Source organism: Suillus clintonianus, assembly GCF_016758775.1.
Source record: "Suillus clintonianus strain FC179 chromosome Unknown DEU56scaffold_62, whole genome shotgun sequence".
Classification (NCBI taxonomy): Eukaryota; Fungi; Basidiomycota; class Agaricomycetes; order Boletales; family Suillaceae; genus Suillus; species Suillus clintonianus.
In genome coordinates this window covers 34,922-49,909 of record NW_024539286.1, presented here as the reverse complement: position 1 = coordinate 49,909, position 14,988 = coordinate 34,922, and the positions used below count along the sequence as shown (strand labels likewise).

General features: G+C 45.7%; 5 protein-coding genes across 5 annotated transcripts; 1 reads left to right on the top strand and 4 right to left on the bottom strand.

Moving 5' to 3' along the window:
• Window positions 1-1,710: 1,710 nt before the first annotated feature.
• DEU56DRAFT_758033 (uncharacterized protein) lies at window positions 1,711-2,460 on the top strand (the record flags this gene model as incomplete). Its single annotated transcript, XM_041350197.1, has 3 exons — window positions 1,711-1,753; window positions 1,876-2,156; window positions 2,209-2,460. 3 exons carry the CDS (start codon window positions 1,711-1,713, stop codon window positions 2,458-2,460), a joined length of 576 nt encoding a protein of 191 aa, XP_041206009.1.
• A 1,601-nt stretch (window positions 2,461-4,061) lies between these two features.
• On the bottom strand, window positions 4,062-4,301 carry DEU56DRAFT_741117 (uncharacterized protein; the record flags this gene model as incomplete). Its single annotated transcript, XM_041348858.1, has 1 exon — window positions 4,062-4,301. A coding segment is annotated over one exon (240 nt), but the record flags the coding sequence as incomplete, so codon positions are not given.
• Window positions 4,302-4,892: 591 nt separating this feature from the next.
• On the bottom strand, window positions 4,893-5,881 carry DEU56DRAFT_758032 (uncharacterized protein; the record flags this gene model as incomplete). Its single annotated transcript, XM_041350196.1, has 6 exons — window positions 4,893-5,155; window positions 5,224-5,362; window positions 5,419-5,484; window positions 5,531-5,615; window positions 5,671-5,724; window positions 5,775-5,881. 6 exons carry the CDS (start codon window positions 5,879-5,881, stop codon window positions 4,893-4,895), a joined length of 714 nt encoding a protein of 237 aa, XP_041206007.1.
• A 1,628-nt stretch (window positions 5,882-7,509) lies between these two features.
• Window positions 7,510-9,268, bottom strand: DEU56DRAFT_758031 (uncharacterized protein; the record flags this gene model as incomplete). The annotated part of the gene is made up of 7 exons (XM_041350195.1): window positions 7,510-7,772; window positions 7,800-8,339; window positions 8,607-8,688; window positions 8,760-8,852; window positions 8,883-8,978; window positions 9,136-9,162; window positions 9,230-9,268. The coding sequence occupies 7 exons, from the start codon at window positions 9,266-9,268 to the stop codon at window positions 7,510-7,512; spliced, it is 1,140 nt and encodes a 379-aa protein (XP_041206006.1).
• Window positions 9,269-12,694: 3,426 nt separating this feature from the next.
• On the bottom strand, window positions 12,695-13,689 carry DEU56DRAFT_741214 (uncharacterized protein; the record flags this gene model as incomplete). Its single annotated transcript, XM_041348862.1, has 4 exons — window positions 12,695-12,994; window positions 13,054-13,300; window positions 13,355-13,496; window positions 13,551-13,689. 4 exons carry the CDS (start codon window positions 13,687-13,689, stop codon window positions 12,695-12,697), a joined length of 828 nt encoding a protein of 275 aa, XP_041206005.1.
• Window positions 13,690-14,988: the final 1,299 nt, after the last annotated feature.

The following is a 14,988-nucleotide window of genomic DNA, read 5'->3' as shown; positions in this document are numbered from 1 at the left end:
GATACATTTGTGGTACACAGTGTGTGGGCATTTGGAGCAATTGTATAGCAAGCCGTCATTCTGGCAGAAAAAACAGTACTATGAGGGTCATTTGTGAGCTAAATGACCAGAGAATAGTGACTTACTTACTATATTATGTGACACAGGCTTCAGCACAACTTTTGCAGATGATAATAATCATGGTGTTGGCGTGGAGAACATGGTTTTTATAGTTGTTGTACCAGTGTGGCCTTGAACACTCTTAAACTGAGGCAGTTTTCAGGCCCCCTATAGTTTTCTGGCATGTTTGCTTGGACTGGATCATGTTTATAATATGATCAATATGCAAGCACTGGAGTGAAAACTCAAGAGTGATGAAACTTACACATCCCTGACTATAAGATTAGACCTAGTATTTTGACAACTACCATCTTTACTTTAGACATTTTCATCAGCAACTGCAGTTTGCTTGTTTGACCTAATTGCATGGCACTTGCCACGTCCCTGTTTGGCTGGATGTTTTGGCTTTCACAGCTGTATTTTTGTGATTTTTGAAACTCAGCTATGTTTTCAGTCACAATGTGTTTTTCACATTTGTCAGATGTTTTGGTATGCTTTATTTTGAAATTTTGGCCTCTAAAAGCAGAAATTCACAAAACACATCCTGTTTTGGTCACCATTAGAAGGACATGTGATCATATGATTCCCCCAGACTCAGAAGGCTGGCCTGCCGCCATTGCACACGGCATAGCACAGCTTCATGAAAATGAGTTGAATTCTCATAGCAGTTCAACTCCTGGGCCAAGTCAGGCTCATCACACCCCTGCAGAGCCCCCACTAATCTCTGAAGAATTTATGGCTATGATCATGAGCTTTGACGCAGCAGTCAGTGCTGCAGAGGCTGAAACCACAGCAGCCCCACATTGAGATGGCCTTGAAGTTGCTGGTGATATTCATGCCCATTTGTCCACTGCACACTTTCAAATTGAGTCGCTGCCATTGTGTCAGTTTGACTCACTGCCATTGTATCGGTTTGACTCGCCACAGTCATCTCAAAGTTGGTACACCCCCTACAAAAGCCTTGATAGGCTTTCCAGCCACCACAGCAGGCATCATAATATAGAACAACACGGTGGCCCATTATATCGTAATTTGGCGCTGGGTGCATCACCTGCTTCAGCATCATTAGCTACTCCACTACCAGTACCACCTCCTACAGCACCATTGTCTATGACATCTGAGTCATTCCCCCCACCTACTAGGGCGCGGTTTGGACTTGAGACCCTACCCAAGGTGAAATTGAGGGCCAAAGAGGACATGAAATGATTCACTCTCACAAAATGTATTTTGAACTGACAATTGATATTGAGAACAGCTGAATATGCCCAATGGTCCCATGGGAATGAGGCAAAAAGAATGCAGACAAAATTGGTGTGACCACAAAGTACCTGAGGAAACAAGGATGGTGTTGGTGGGCTTGGGCTATGTAGTGCCTATCAAGCAGCTCGTTAGAATTAGAATGAACACCTCAAATGTGCATAGTAGCTCATCTCATAAGGACAGGGTTAACAGCATTGTACTCGAGCTCTGAGCGTTTGAAAGCAGCGATTGATGAGAATTAAATATATAAACAAAGTACAAAAGATTGACAACATTGGAAGCATAAAATACAAGGCAAGTGGTAGTGTACAACAAGTAGGTAAATAATAGCTGCAGAAAGTGTTGGAATACATGACTGGAAAGGACTTGTGCTTTAGTCTACTGGTGTGGGTATGTAAGCTTGAGTTTGAGATAGCTACTGTAATGTATGACAAATATAAGTGAGCTGTCATTCAAATAATATCTTGTCATTACCAGCAAGGTTGTCTATTCACAATATCATTGCCGCATAACAAGCTTCGTTATCTGGGGTGTCAAACTCGGTATCCGCAAACCACCTTGTCTTGAGGCATCACCTCAATCACCACCTACAAAATGTTCCTGCCAATGTGATCATGTTGATGAGTCGACAGGGCCAACCTTCTGTGCTAAAGGACATGATCAAAGATATATTTCAGACAGCAGTTTTATGTGGCTACAATTTGAATGATGCCTTAGCAACCCAAACACAGGCAGAGATAGTGCTTACCGTCCAAAACCTTCTACAAGACAATGTGTTCCTAAACAGAGATATCAAGGTAAGTCATTCTTCACTGTGAGTCTTTCTAATGCTCATGGCTTTATGGTTAGGTGGGAGGACAGACTATAACTGTACCCTTTGCAAACAAAGTGGTGCAATGTTTTATGCAGCACGTGCTGTTCCACCAATTTAACCTCCAACAATATGTCAACTCTGGCAGAAACCTTAGGACATTACTTGCATTCATCGGGACATTGTTTGAGTGGGTGTTGGAAGAATTGTCTACTGGTATTTTCATCTCCAATGACTTTGACCTGCCCGGCGCCAGGATAGCTTTCAACAACAAGCTAAATGATGTCTAGGTGTCAATCGCAAGTGATGTATATGACACCCTAGTTACAAACATATACACCTGGAAAAGATCTGAGCCTTGAGGGGAGTAACAATTAATGTTGATAGAGATCCGGCTTAGACCGGCTGGCTCAATTCTAGTACTTAGTAGTTTCCATGTCACACCACTTGAGCAATGGTTTGTATGGTGTTTTCAGTTTCTGTATGCAATGTAAGTTAGTTGTTCATACAAAAAATGAACCAAACAACACACCTTTGGGTCAAAGCAGTGCCACTGTTGGATTTTGATGTGGTTTTGAAGTGTGCTGACTTCCTGCCAACTTTGTTGAGCAGAGTTGAGCCAGGTAATTATTGACATAGTGAGCTCATCCAGCATGGATATTGGAGAGACTGAGAATACTTTGATTGCAAGAGGCTGTCCAAATTGTTAGATTTCTTCACCTTAAGTTTTGCCCTGGGATCATGCATTTTCCAATTGAATGGGTCCTCACTCTTGATGTAAGCCTTAAATTGGGTTGGAATGAAGGGAGCGTTTCTGCAGGGCTAAATTCGGTGAGTGTGGGGTTTCATTTCTCCATTTCAGCAGCTGGATCAGAATTTTTGCCAGCCTTGTATACATCACCATACTTGTGTTGTAGGATGATCTGCAGAGTGAGTGCAGCACGAGTCACCATGTCCTAAGGAGGTTTTGTGGAACAAGTGACCACACCCGCAGCTGATTTTGTGATGGTAAGAGTCAGCCCTGCGAGTGGGTTGGCCTCCTTATAAATGGGAGCATTTCAATACATTGTGTGTTTGTTTCTAGTTATATCCAACAGATGGGGTTTAAATAAAAGCATACCTGGATTCAGAATGAATACTGTGATGTACAATTTATGTGATTGTGGAGTCTCATTAACCAGCTTGTTGAGACATGCATTCCTAATTTGACGGATACATTCCATTATACACTTCCATAGCTTGTTTTCATGAAAATCTTCTTGATACTGAGCCACAATACCAAGAAAAACAAAGTACACATGATTTGTGCACCCTTGGGACACTTCAGCCCTTTTGCCCATGGGCCAATGGTGGAGAGGAATTTTGATAGCTCCATCTTGAAATGGTATCTCAGTGCTCCAGGAACAAAGAATTCATCAAGACCGTGCAGCTATCAGCATTAGTGGTGTTGTCAGATCGGTGGAATTGAACTCATGCCTTTGATTTTAATGCCAAGGCTCTAATCCTTGATGATGGCCTGAAAGGCTGGCATCCCCCACTGAACTGATAATGCAGCCCAGTACAGTGTACCCAAACAAGTTTCCCCTATACTTTCTAGCCTTCACCCAATATTGAGCAAGCCACATTGATGGTTGAAGTGCTCAGCAGCAAAGGTAGAATGGCTCATGAATAATAAGACTCCTTGTATATTTTTAATTACCTGGTGCAGTCATAGTGATTAGTAACAATGTATTTCAACAATGTATCACTCACTTCAGCAAATTCAGGAAGAAGGCATATGTCCTTTTTGCAAGGTTGATAAGCTCTATGCAGAAGGTCCGACCACCAGGAACCGTGATATGGGTTATGTAGAGTGAGTTTGGGCGATGTATCTTGTCACCATAAAAGGTGGCTAAGCAGTGACTAAATGCATAAAGAGTCTGTGTCCACCAAGTTTGTATACCAATATGGCCATATCAAGATCATCACCTGTATACCCTCGTGGACGGTAAGCGCCAGCAAGGGAATCTTCAAGAGTATTGATTATCTGCCAGATGCTTGACCCTCTCTTGAGTGTGACTGTAAGGATATGCTGGAGACGTGGGACATTGTTCTCTGATAGCGCCATAATAAGTGACTTATAGTCATCTAGTTATGTAATTATGTGTGAGACCCTTCTCGCATCATTGAGACCCTTTAGACATTAATTAATGTGGTCAGATCGTCCTGCAAACAACAAACCTTGAGTTTCAGTTGATTATTTTCAGCAGAGTACTGATATGCGACATTGACCATGTCAGAAGGACTTAGAAATTGATATCAGGTGTGTGGTTTGATGTCTTGAGTGAGTGAGAGGTGTTTGATGAATCCCACAACCTTGGTGCACCTACTGCAAGGTGACATTGGTGTTGTAGTAGTACCTGTACAATCTTGAGAGTACACATGAGGGATACTGCCATGAGTGTCGATATTGAAAGGAAGGACTTCTTGGCCTATGGAAGCTCAACCAACAGAGAAGGTTTCAAAAGATGAAGGGCCTGGAACAGGCCAATGTATTGGAACTCCATTGATTACGTGCATTGTGTGTGACATTTCAGATGGAGTAAAATGAGATAAAATACTCGAGGTGGAGCTGGCTGTGCTCAGTGATGGTGATGAATCTGCTTGATTGAGGCCCTTCAAACACTTTTTACCCTGTAGGTGATCACTGAGAGTATTAAAATACCCTAGAGCATCTAGATCACTAAGAATCCAGGTTGGAAGGGTGGTCTTGATCCAGGCTTTGCAGTCTGGACACATATTCTTCTAACAATCCAATCTCTTCATATCGTGAAATCCCGTGTCCTGCTGCAAGTTTGTTCAGTATGTCTGTGTCAGTGGCAGACACTTCTCTGTGTCCATTCTGCATGCCTTCATGGCCTGCAGACTCTCCCAAGTCCAAAGATGTATGGTGGACTCGAATGTAGTTGGTGATGTGTTGCTGACATGGCACTTGGTGGCCAATACCTAGTCATATGGTGTATTAGTAGTGACAACAATGTGTGGCGTGACTATGGACTGGACCAGCACCTGACAAAACTCATAAACAAGGGCTGCCACAGTAGCCCTCAAAGTATGGCATGAGCTGCACATGACCAAGTAGTGTGGCAGCAAGCCGTTGTTGAAATGCCTGTACCAGCCTCGGCATAGCAAGATGGATAGACCCGTTCTGACCTACACCAACAAGTTAGGAATGGCAGTGAAGAAACAAGGTCGAATCCACAATATACCTTGAGTAAAGACGTGAAGATATGCAGATTCAAGTTCTGCTGTGTGTCATGCTTCGTTAAGGTTGACTGCAAAAAAAAAAAAAAATAGAAAATAACGAAAGATAGTACTCACATGAAAGGCCACATTGGCTTGGATTGTGGTGACAAACAGTTGTGGAATGACCCATATCATTGGTGGAGAAGCAAACAGGAACATGCTCATCAGTCACGAGAGCACAAAAACACTCCCAGATGATGTTACGGCACACGCACCATGCTTGAAGTCCGCTAGTGACAACATGTACTGCTATATGCCTGCAGATGGGACTACACTGTGTCAGTACCAATTTTTGTGTTCAGTGTGCAGTATAACTTACTAGGCAATTTTGACGGGACTGCCAGCTTTGCGAGAGAATATTGAGAGTTCTGTGCTGGCACACTGAAGTCCAATGGAGACCTCGAAAATCTCGGCATAGACAGGCATAATTAGAGTGAGAGAGCAGAAGTGCAAGTTGGGCAGTGTGGATGCAAGTGAGATGAGGAGGGTAGACGAGTATGTGCAGCTTTTATCTGAGTCTTAGGTGGTGTTCAAGACCTTAATCCTCCTGTGAGGGTTTTTTGTATATTGGCAAAGAGAACTCATAAATTGATAGATATGAAAAACAGCAAAACAAGTCAGGGAAGGGACATACTAGATATGATGGAAACTTGACATCTGAGATAATTGAGGCTAGAACAACAACAGAGCCGGCAAATTGTTGCAGATTGTGTATGAGACTGCTCTCCGAGTTGAGTTGAGGCCGAACCAGAGAACTCGATGCCATGCAGTAAGAGAGCCAGCTGAAAAGACTAGTACCTATCATTCTTCGTTGCACTGATGTTTCCCATTCTGTTAGCCTGAATTGTGATCTGTGGCATCCAACCTTCTGGACCAAGCAAAAATCTTACCCTCTCACGATCCAAATGGCTCTGATAACACGAAAGGCCGTGATATGCACTAGAGGCCTGGAAACCAATTTGTTGGTGTCCATGATTGAATAGAGCCCACAGGGTCCTATTATGAGACACAAAGCTAATGTGAGCTAGAATATTGAAAAAAATAATCTGTGTGTTATCTCACTGGTGATGATATGTGTTGCAGTGGTGGAGGTGGAAGATGAGCGAAGAAGTGCCGAAACGCAAATGACCTTACTGAATATGGTAATTATCAAAGTGTTGTGTCTCGCTGTAGAGAGTGATATCTCTACAGGCTTGTATCCCCCCATTTGTACATCAACCTCATCCCTGTCCTCACATACACACAGTCCTATAGAGACGTGCGCTACACGTGCAACCTTCCACAATCTTCCGCAGCACGCGTGACATATCAGTGATCTTCCACACTCTTCCGCAGCCCGGCACTATACTCGGCATACCCTCTCATGTCCTGTCCCGTCTGTCCAGTACCATTGGTGCGTATTCTCACTATCATCTCCGTCACTGACCACATCCAGGGTCTTTTACATAGTGTTACATACTTGTCCGCTTCCTTATGCGCTTCCGCGCAGCCTATCTGCTTCCCTTACGTCTCATTACCCTGAGAGCGCGCGTAGCGACCTACATATCTAGAACACTCAGAGGATTTCAGGGTACTTACTTTTCTCTTACTTGAACTTAGTATCTGTTTTCCCTGTCTAGTCACGCATAGAGCGCTAATATCATCACTGCCCTTGTCCATCATCTCTGGTCTCATTAAGACTTATCTCTCAATAGTTGGAAGGATTCCGACTATCTTCCACTGCCGACTATCTACTTCGCGCATCTTCCATGCATCTCGCACACTCTACTGTATCTTCCGCATCTTCCGCACTCTTCCATGCATCCCACACGTTCCGCATACCCATCGCGCATCTTCACGCGCCTTTGCATATCTTTGGCGACAGCTATTCTCTTGATCCCTCTCATTATTTAGAGAGGTTGTCTCAGTAGCATCCCCTAAGGGACGATTCTACTAGCTCGCCTCTCAAGGTAGATATCCTTGTGACTACCCGGAGTTCACATTCCTATTTTCCTCACCCACATTGCTCAATGGTTAGTCCTCACATACTCGTGGTCAATCCTATCAGCAAAAACTCACAGCATCATCAAAAACTTCGTCCAATCTGCAAGTCCTGGAGTGGTGAGTTCCTTGATTACGGTTGGTAGGTTCTCCCTGACTTGATAAACCAGTCCTGCTGTCTCGTTCGCTCCTGCCTCAGCAACTAATTGCTGCATTTTGACGCGGAATTGCAGGTGAGCCCAGGTTGGGACTCCTGCTACTGTGACCTGTGTTCCCACTTCCTCTTTGTTGATGTGTAATGCTAATATCTCATGCTGGTAGTCGAGCCCCGTTTTCTCTGCGACCGTGATTGCTGGTCATCTACTGCTGAACTCGGTCTGCATGTCTGCCCACGTTGTCTTCTTCGAGCTATCTAACTTGGTCCACCATAAGTCTGCAGTCAATCCTGCCGACAGGAGTGTGCTGAACACAACAACTTTTGCCGCCTCCGTTTTCAGATCGTTGAGTATGCTATAACGATCAACTTCCTTCAGGAAGTTTTGGGCGTTTTCCTCTGGTTTCCCGTGGAACCAAGATGGTGTGGAGCTCTTGGCCATTTTCCATGGTTGGGCGACTGTTTGCCTAATCGGTTGCGAGTTTTTAGGTGGTGCGGCTGGGTTAGGGAGATATAGTGTTGTTGGTCTCGTTGGTGTTGCTACCGTGGGTAACGAAGCTGGTACAGGGGTTTTTCGGATTGGTCTTGTCGTTTGCTCTTTTGGTTCTAACGTGGGGGATGGGAGTTCTTCTGAGGGCCAAGTTATGGTGCTTGGGTCCGGAGCTCCTGCTAGCGATTCTGGTTTGTCATCTTCCTCCTGGTTGTCCAATGGATTCTCGTCCAATGTACGAGATGTGAGTTCTGGGGTGTCTAGAGGGGACGAGTCAGCTGATGTTGTTAATGATGACGGAGTAGAATAAGAGTTTATGTTTCTGTCTGCAGCAGAGATGAATCGACCGCTTGGTCCTCATTCAGGTAAATTTCTTTGTGCTCTTCTAGGACCCATTGCATGACTTTTTCTCTGTGTTCTTTTAAAAGCCTTGTGTTCTGCATGTGTACTTTGACGTGCGTTCATTGACTTTTTTGGCATTGTTCTTTTTGGCGTTAATACTGTTTCGTTGTCCAATCGGCTTCTACCTCTATTATCGGCAGAAGCTTGTTGCAACGATCGAATCCCACTCTCTTCACCACAATGGAGTGGTAGCTCCCTAGTGTAAGCCTGTGCAGTGATGGAATGGAGATGATGATCTGTGACTACGACATGTTGTCCTAAATGACCTCCCTGCTGACTAAGCTCCTCTGGTCTTTGCCTGCTAGCCCCTGCTGGACTCTGCTAGCCCCTACTGTGCCTCCTCCCTGATCACCCTCTACCGGGGGGGTGCCCTACTCCAATGGTATTTGACCCCAGCGTACTTTCCATCCAATTCCCGCTATGTCCGACGTCACCCGCACCCGACCCGATGATAACCCGATACCCCGCACCTTAGGACCCGCACTCCGCGCTTCGGACTATCCGATACCCTTCGGGTACCCCTTATCCCTATGTCCAGTCCGTTCCCATGCATCCCCATTGGTGAGTGGTCAGTTATTCTCATGACTGACACTGTAGACAGCGCTATTACATGTGTTTCCCATAGTCCGCAGTACCTCATGTCTTTTTACATACTACCTTTGGACTATCCACTATCTTCGCCTATAGGACTCCGGATTTCTACGTAGCTACTTATATAAGGACCAAGGGACTCTCACAAATAACTTACCTTTCTGTAGTAGGGAGTTCCTAATACATTTTTGTCCATGACCCCTTGACACCTTGACACCTTGCCCAGTACACCCGGTTACCCGCTCCTTATAGTCCGACCCCTTGACATTCCTTTATTCTGACTTCTCACATCTGTTCCCGACGATATCCGCTCATTGTCCATCCCATACCATTATCACCTGTCGAGTCTGCAGTTCCCGCGCATCAGACTACCCGATTTTGCTTAGGACCCGATGTTTTGACCTTCAGGTTATCTTCTTCTTGACCGAAAAGACACTAACTATCATTCTTATATCAGACAGCAGGCCCCTTTAGGGTCGAACTAGCCTTAGGCTAAGCAAGACCCACATAGGTATTTGGGAGGCTTACCTGTTTTCCATATACCGTTGTCGGGATTTATATTTCGCACAATGGGCTGAAGCAGTCCACAATGGAGTGGTACGAGCAGGTGAGGGAGGTGATGAATGAGTTGGGTTTTACTCGCTGCCCAGTCGACTATGCCGTGTTCTTCTTCGACAGCAACGCCTCCAGAACGCGCATAATCTGCATCATCGGATTCCACGTTGACGATGGCATGGGAACATCCAACTCACCCGCATTCCTGATCTACATCAAGCAGAAGATCCATCAGCGCTTTGGCATCAAGGACATGGGACCAGTCACCAAGTTCATCGAGATCCAATTCAAACATGATCGCAACAGCCGCCAGCTGTGGATGCATCAAGGTGAATATATCACCTACCTCCTCGACTGTAATCCCGTCCGTCTCCCACTCGACTCTGAAGATCAGAGGCGAGCGGATCGGGCGAGGGGGCACTAGTAGATAGAACAACTAACTTCAGTCTGGTATTGGGACTCTAGTCCATAGTACTGTACCTAGTAGATAGAACAACTACTAGTACATGTTAGCGCGCAATCATAAATCTAAGTGGAATCAAGTACTCACACTTCAGTCTGGTATTGGGACTGAAGTGCTCGTGTGGTAAGAACGAAGTCTATAAGGTAAAAATGTTGCTATACTAATATGAGTGTAGTTGGGGATTGGGGTGAGACATTGCACACTAGCTCGACGTCACCTGGACATCACCTGGACGTTCCTCAATTGGTCGCGCTCGTACTACGTCTCTGTTACCACGGGATCCAACATCGACTCACACTATCCCTTCGGCAAACCCGATGATGTTCACGCTGCCATTCCCAACCGTCCCACTCAGTTTCGCAAGCTTATAGGTGAACTACTCTATCTGGCCATATGCACATGTCCCAATATCTCATTCGCCGTTAACTCACTCGCTCAACACAACTCCAAACCACTCCCTTCCCATTACGCCGCAGCAAAGCGACTTCTATGTTATCTTTCTGGCACAATTAACCTCTGCTTGCACTATGGGGGTGCTAACACTAATGATGGCCTACACGCATACTGTGATGCAGATTGGGCGAGTTGCCCCGCCAACCGCTTGTCGATTTCATGCTATGTTTGGTTTTACGGCGGCAGCATCATCGCCCACGTATCGAAGAAACAAACCACTCACGCCTTATCCTCCACTGAAGCGGAGTACATGGCCATCACCCATGTTATCCAGGAAGGTCTTTGGATCAAGTCACTCATTGTTTCTCTCCACGTCCAACTTCCCTTCCCCATCATAATCCACATGGACAACACCGGCGCCATCTCGTTATCGACTGAAGCTCACAATCACATTCACTCCAAGCACATTGATGTGCGGTACCACTTCATACGCGAACATATCAAAAGAGGAATGTTCCTCCTCAAGTGGCTTCCCTCGCACAACAACACAGCAGATATATTCACTAAAGCCCTCCCTCGTCCTCTATTCGAAAAGCATCTGCCTGGTCTCCAACTTGTGTCTCGGTGAGGGGGTGTGCTAGACGAAACGAGATAGATTAGCCTCAATGTACGCATGTTTCCGTTCCTGGGAGATTAACCTCCAGGTGTTCGTCTTCCCTCATTTACATCTTATCTCTTCTTGTCACCTTCAACACCACGTGTCGCACACCACCGGTGGCTTCTTTTCCTTCTCGCACAATATTTAATGTTCTCACTCGTGCGCAGCTTCACCTCAGCATTGTCTATCACTCGCTGAGGTATGCACCAGTCCATCTCTTGTACTTACTCTTGCTAACTCGTAGTCTAGACTGTGTCTAGGTAATGCAATATATTTAGTGTTGTCTATCACTCGCTGAGACTGTGTCTAGCGCCCAATAATCTCGAAGCCTGAGGAGTTGTTGAGGCGAAGCACAACCACCTGCAAATTCTTCTCGACTAAAGCACCATATCCCTGCACCGGGCATTTATCGTTTTAGGCACATTATATCATTGTATTCCCAATCGCAATCTAGTATCGTCTGCCATAGTCATGTGATTCAATATATTCTTCTGTTTTCTGTCTAGCATGTGTAAGCAGTCCAGTGAACTATATCTGCGCAGCGCCGATTCTCTGGGCGCTCTGTGAGTGTCTGTACATACATGGACAGTGATTTTTTTGGGCAATTTAAGTAGAATTTCATAGTTACTGTGTGATCTGTGGGTGTCTGTACAGAGATTCACAGAGCAAGGTGCTACTATTGGTTACCACAACTTCGGACAACCACCACTTCAGACACTTCGCAATACACACACAATTCTGCCTCAATGATTTTTTTTGCCTCACTACATATGATTGTACGCTTATTATATAGTGCTACACAGTTAAATCATCGAAATTGGTGCAGAAATGACTGAGATAGTTGTTGAAGTGTGACAGACCGGCTTTGTCACTCAGCGAGTCAGAGCTTCAACATCTTGTAGGACACAGAGCGTCAATTTAGTCAAGGCTGGGCTTGTAACACCAAAATGTCAAGCGGAGTTGGAATGACTACCCTGTGACCGACTGTCCGAACAGTGGTGGTTGTCTGAAGTTGTGGTAACTGATAGTACTGTGATGAACTGGCTAACAGGGACCAAGCTGTGGAGCTTGCACACTGTACACCGCCAAGTAGTTTACTGATGTGGTGATTCTACAGAGAGAATACATGCCGTCTTAAATACGAATGAAAAATCCAAGAGGAAGGACAAGGAAATAACAACGGGACGTAAAGGTACGAGACCAAGGCTGAAGTAATGACTGAGAGGACGTACTCTACATGAGACGGGACAATATGAATGTGTGAAGCAAAAAAATGAAGCATGGCGTGAGGTCCAAGTTGAGTCCAAGTCCGATGTGAGACACAAGGACGACCTGTGCCTGGTCCTGAAGTTTCAGTTGGCTACTGCCCCCAGTCGAATCCGTAATTGTCATTGACATATTTATTCGTGATCCCGCACTTGAAATAAATTCTCGTTACACCTTGATCACATCATTATAATAGACGTTTCGTGAGGATGGTGTCATCATATTCATGAAACCGACTCACCGCTTCGTAATTGGGCACTACCCTAATAGCATCGACACTTCGATGATCAAGTCCTGTTCAAGGGAAACTCGTCTTCATTCAAGCCTGGGGGTTTGTAATCGTCGTTGAGAGGCAGCACGAGGGCTGCAACAGTGTAGATGATCACAATCGCATATTCCGCGAGCATGACCATTACGAGGTAGATTTGCCATTCTCCCGTGACCAAGTTGAACTCTGCTAGGTCGCTAGTACTGGGTTCGGAGGAATTCGTCGAAAAGGTAAACGTGCTCGTAGAGATCGTGGACAGGACACCGTATACCGTCCGAATGGCCAGGAACGGAAGTGCGATGGAGACTGCCTTCAGGAGCTGAAGAAAGAGCGTAAGAACATTAGTCAGATATATAACGGTTGCTCCTGAAAACTCACCCGCTTGCGGTACTTCATGACAAGGCGGACTTTAGTCCATAAAAAGATCCAAATGCCGACAAGCGCAACATATAGGACAGAAAAGATGAGGAAACCTGCTTTACGCATGGTGCTCGCACTTGCGCTGGAACGTGTCGCATTAGAGATACCAATGACAGTCAGGAGTACGCCAGCCGTGTTGGAGAGTTGAAGAAAGAGGAATATCGTGTTGTCTGTGTTGTCTGGTTTGTCATCAGGCTCCTCGGAACTATGGTAGTGTCAATCCATCCCATCAAAAAAAAATGGCAACATGACGACACACATTGTGCGCAACAGACTCGACGTGCAAAGCAACAGTGGAGATAGGGCAATTACTTCTAGAATGTAACCAGCGGTGTACAGTCCAGTGTTCGCGGGCTTAACAAACTCCGCTGCGACAAGGAAAGAACCGGCCGATACTCGCGCTACATGCAAAACAGAGTTAACGCTATGTATGGCTTGGATATCAAACGACTTACCGATGCAGAATACCAGCAACGAGGTCCACCCACCTCGCCATATGCCGTACTTGCGCGCCACCTTGAACGAAGTAAACAGGAAGGGTATATACATTACAATCGTCACTGCTGCAAGGATTCCCTGAGTGCTGAGAGCCATGATTCCTCAAGAATGTCGAGGAAGGAAGAAGAATGAATGAAACTGAAGGAAGGGATGCGACGGTTTCTTGCATTTTATATGGACTAATGGTGAACGAGAGGCGGTGAAGGTTGCCTCGCCGCGTCCATCACCAGAACAAACTCTTCTGAATCTGCTTTGACAACGGCAAGATGGATGCTGTGACTGGGAACCCAGTGCCCACACTGTAAATGTAGAATCTAGATGGTACCACACGGCTACAGGTGAAACTGCGGGTTTGCCGACGTGTTTCAAGCTGTCGTAGGACCCACTGTAGGTCCATGGCAGTATCGCACGGACCTCCTTGAAACACGTCGGCAAAAACACGCGTAGGACTCTGAAAAGGCATACCTGCACAACTAACTGGCCGCACCATATGGCATGGTCCTCAACAATCACCGACCCGTGTGTTGACAGTGGACACTTATTAAACTGCTCGGGGATGCTAAAAATGTGACATAGTTCTCGCCGACCGTTCTTGATCAATCTATGTAGATCACCTCTGCGGCATTGTTCGATCTAGCGGCTTCTAGCCGAAGATCGACGTATATGATTCAGAAACAGACCCTGTGAGTGATCGCGTTCGGATGCTTGCCACCGCGCTGCATGGGGTCGTGCGTGATGAAAAGAAAGAAGACAGTAGTGGCGCGGCCTACGCGTTGGCGGAAAAATTTGTAATTCCACAACATGAACGTCGGGCAGCTCGGGCTCACTCTCCTTAGTACACATTACACAGATATGTCGGAAATCCCCAGGGGTGCCTTGGAAGCATTCTATATTGGGACACAATTGGTGTGCCTGCCAACTGCATTGCGACCGAATTCCCAGGGGGCGTGACTTAATTTGAGGCACTTGCAAGCAAGGCACATGCTAATTTTGGATTCCAAGCAGTGGTGTGATTCGACGTTGACAAGTCTAAGTAATAATAAGGTAATCAATCAATCCTCGGCTTCACCTCCTCCCATCATCGTGTCTTCAGCTGCCTTTCTGTATATCTGTGTACTGCTAGATGGCCCCAAACAGAAACGCAGACCCGGGGCGTAAATATCTTGCTTCAACATCGACCAATAACCAAGTTGATTGTCAATACTGTACCAGGTCATTCGCAGCACGTGGGATCAAATCTCATGAACAGAGTTGTTTGAGAAGACGGGATAAGAAGAATGCTAATAAAGATTTCGCAGCACTTGCAGTGCATGCAGTAGAGGAGGAGCTTCAAAGGAAAGGTACGTGGTCATTGATCAATTTAAGTACTCATTAATAATATTGATACCTTATCGC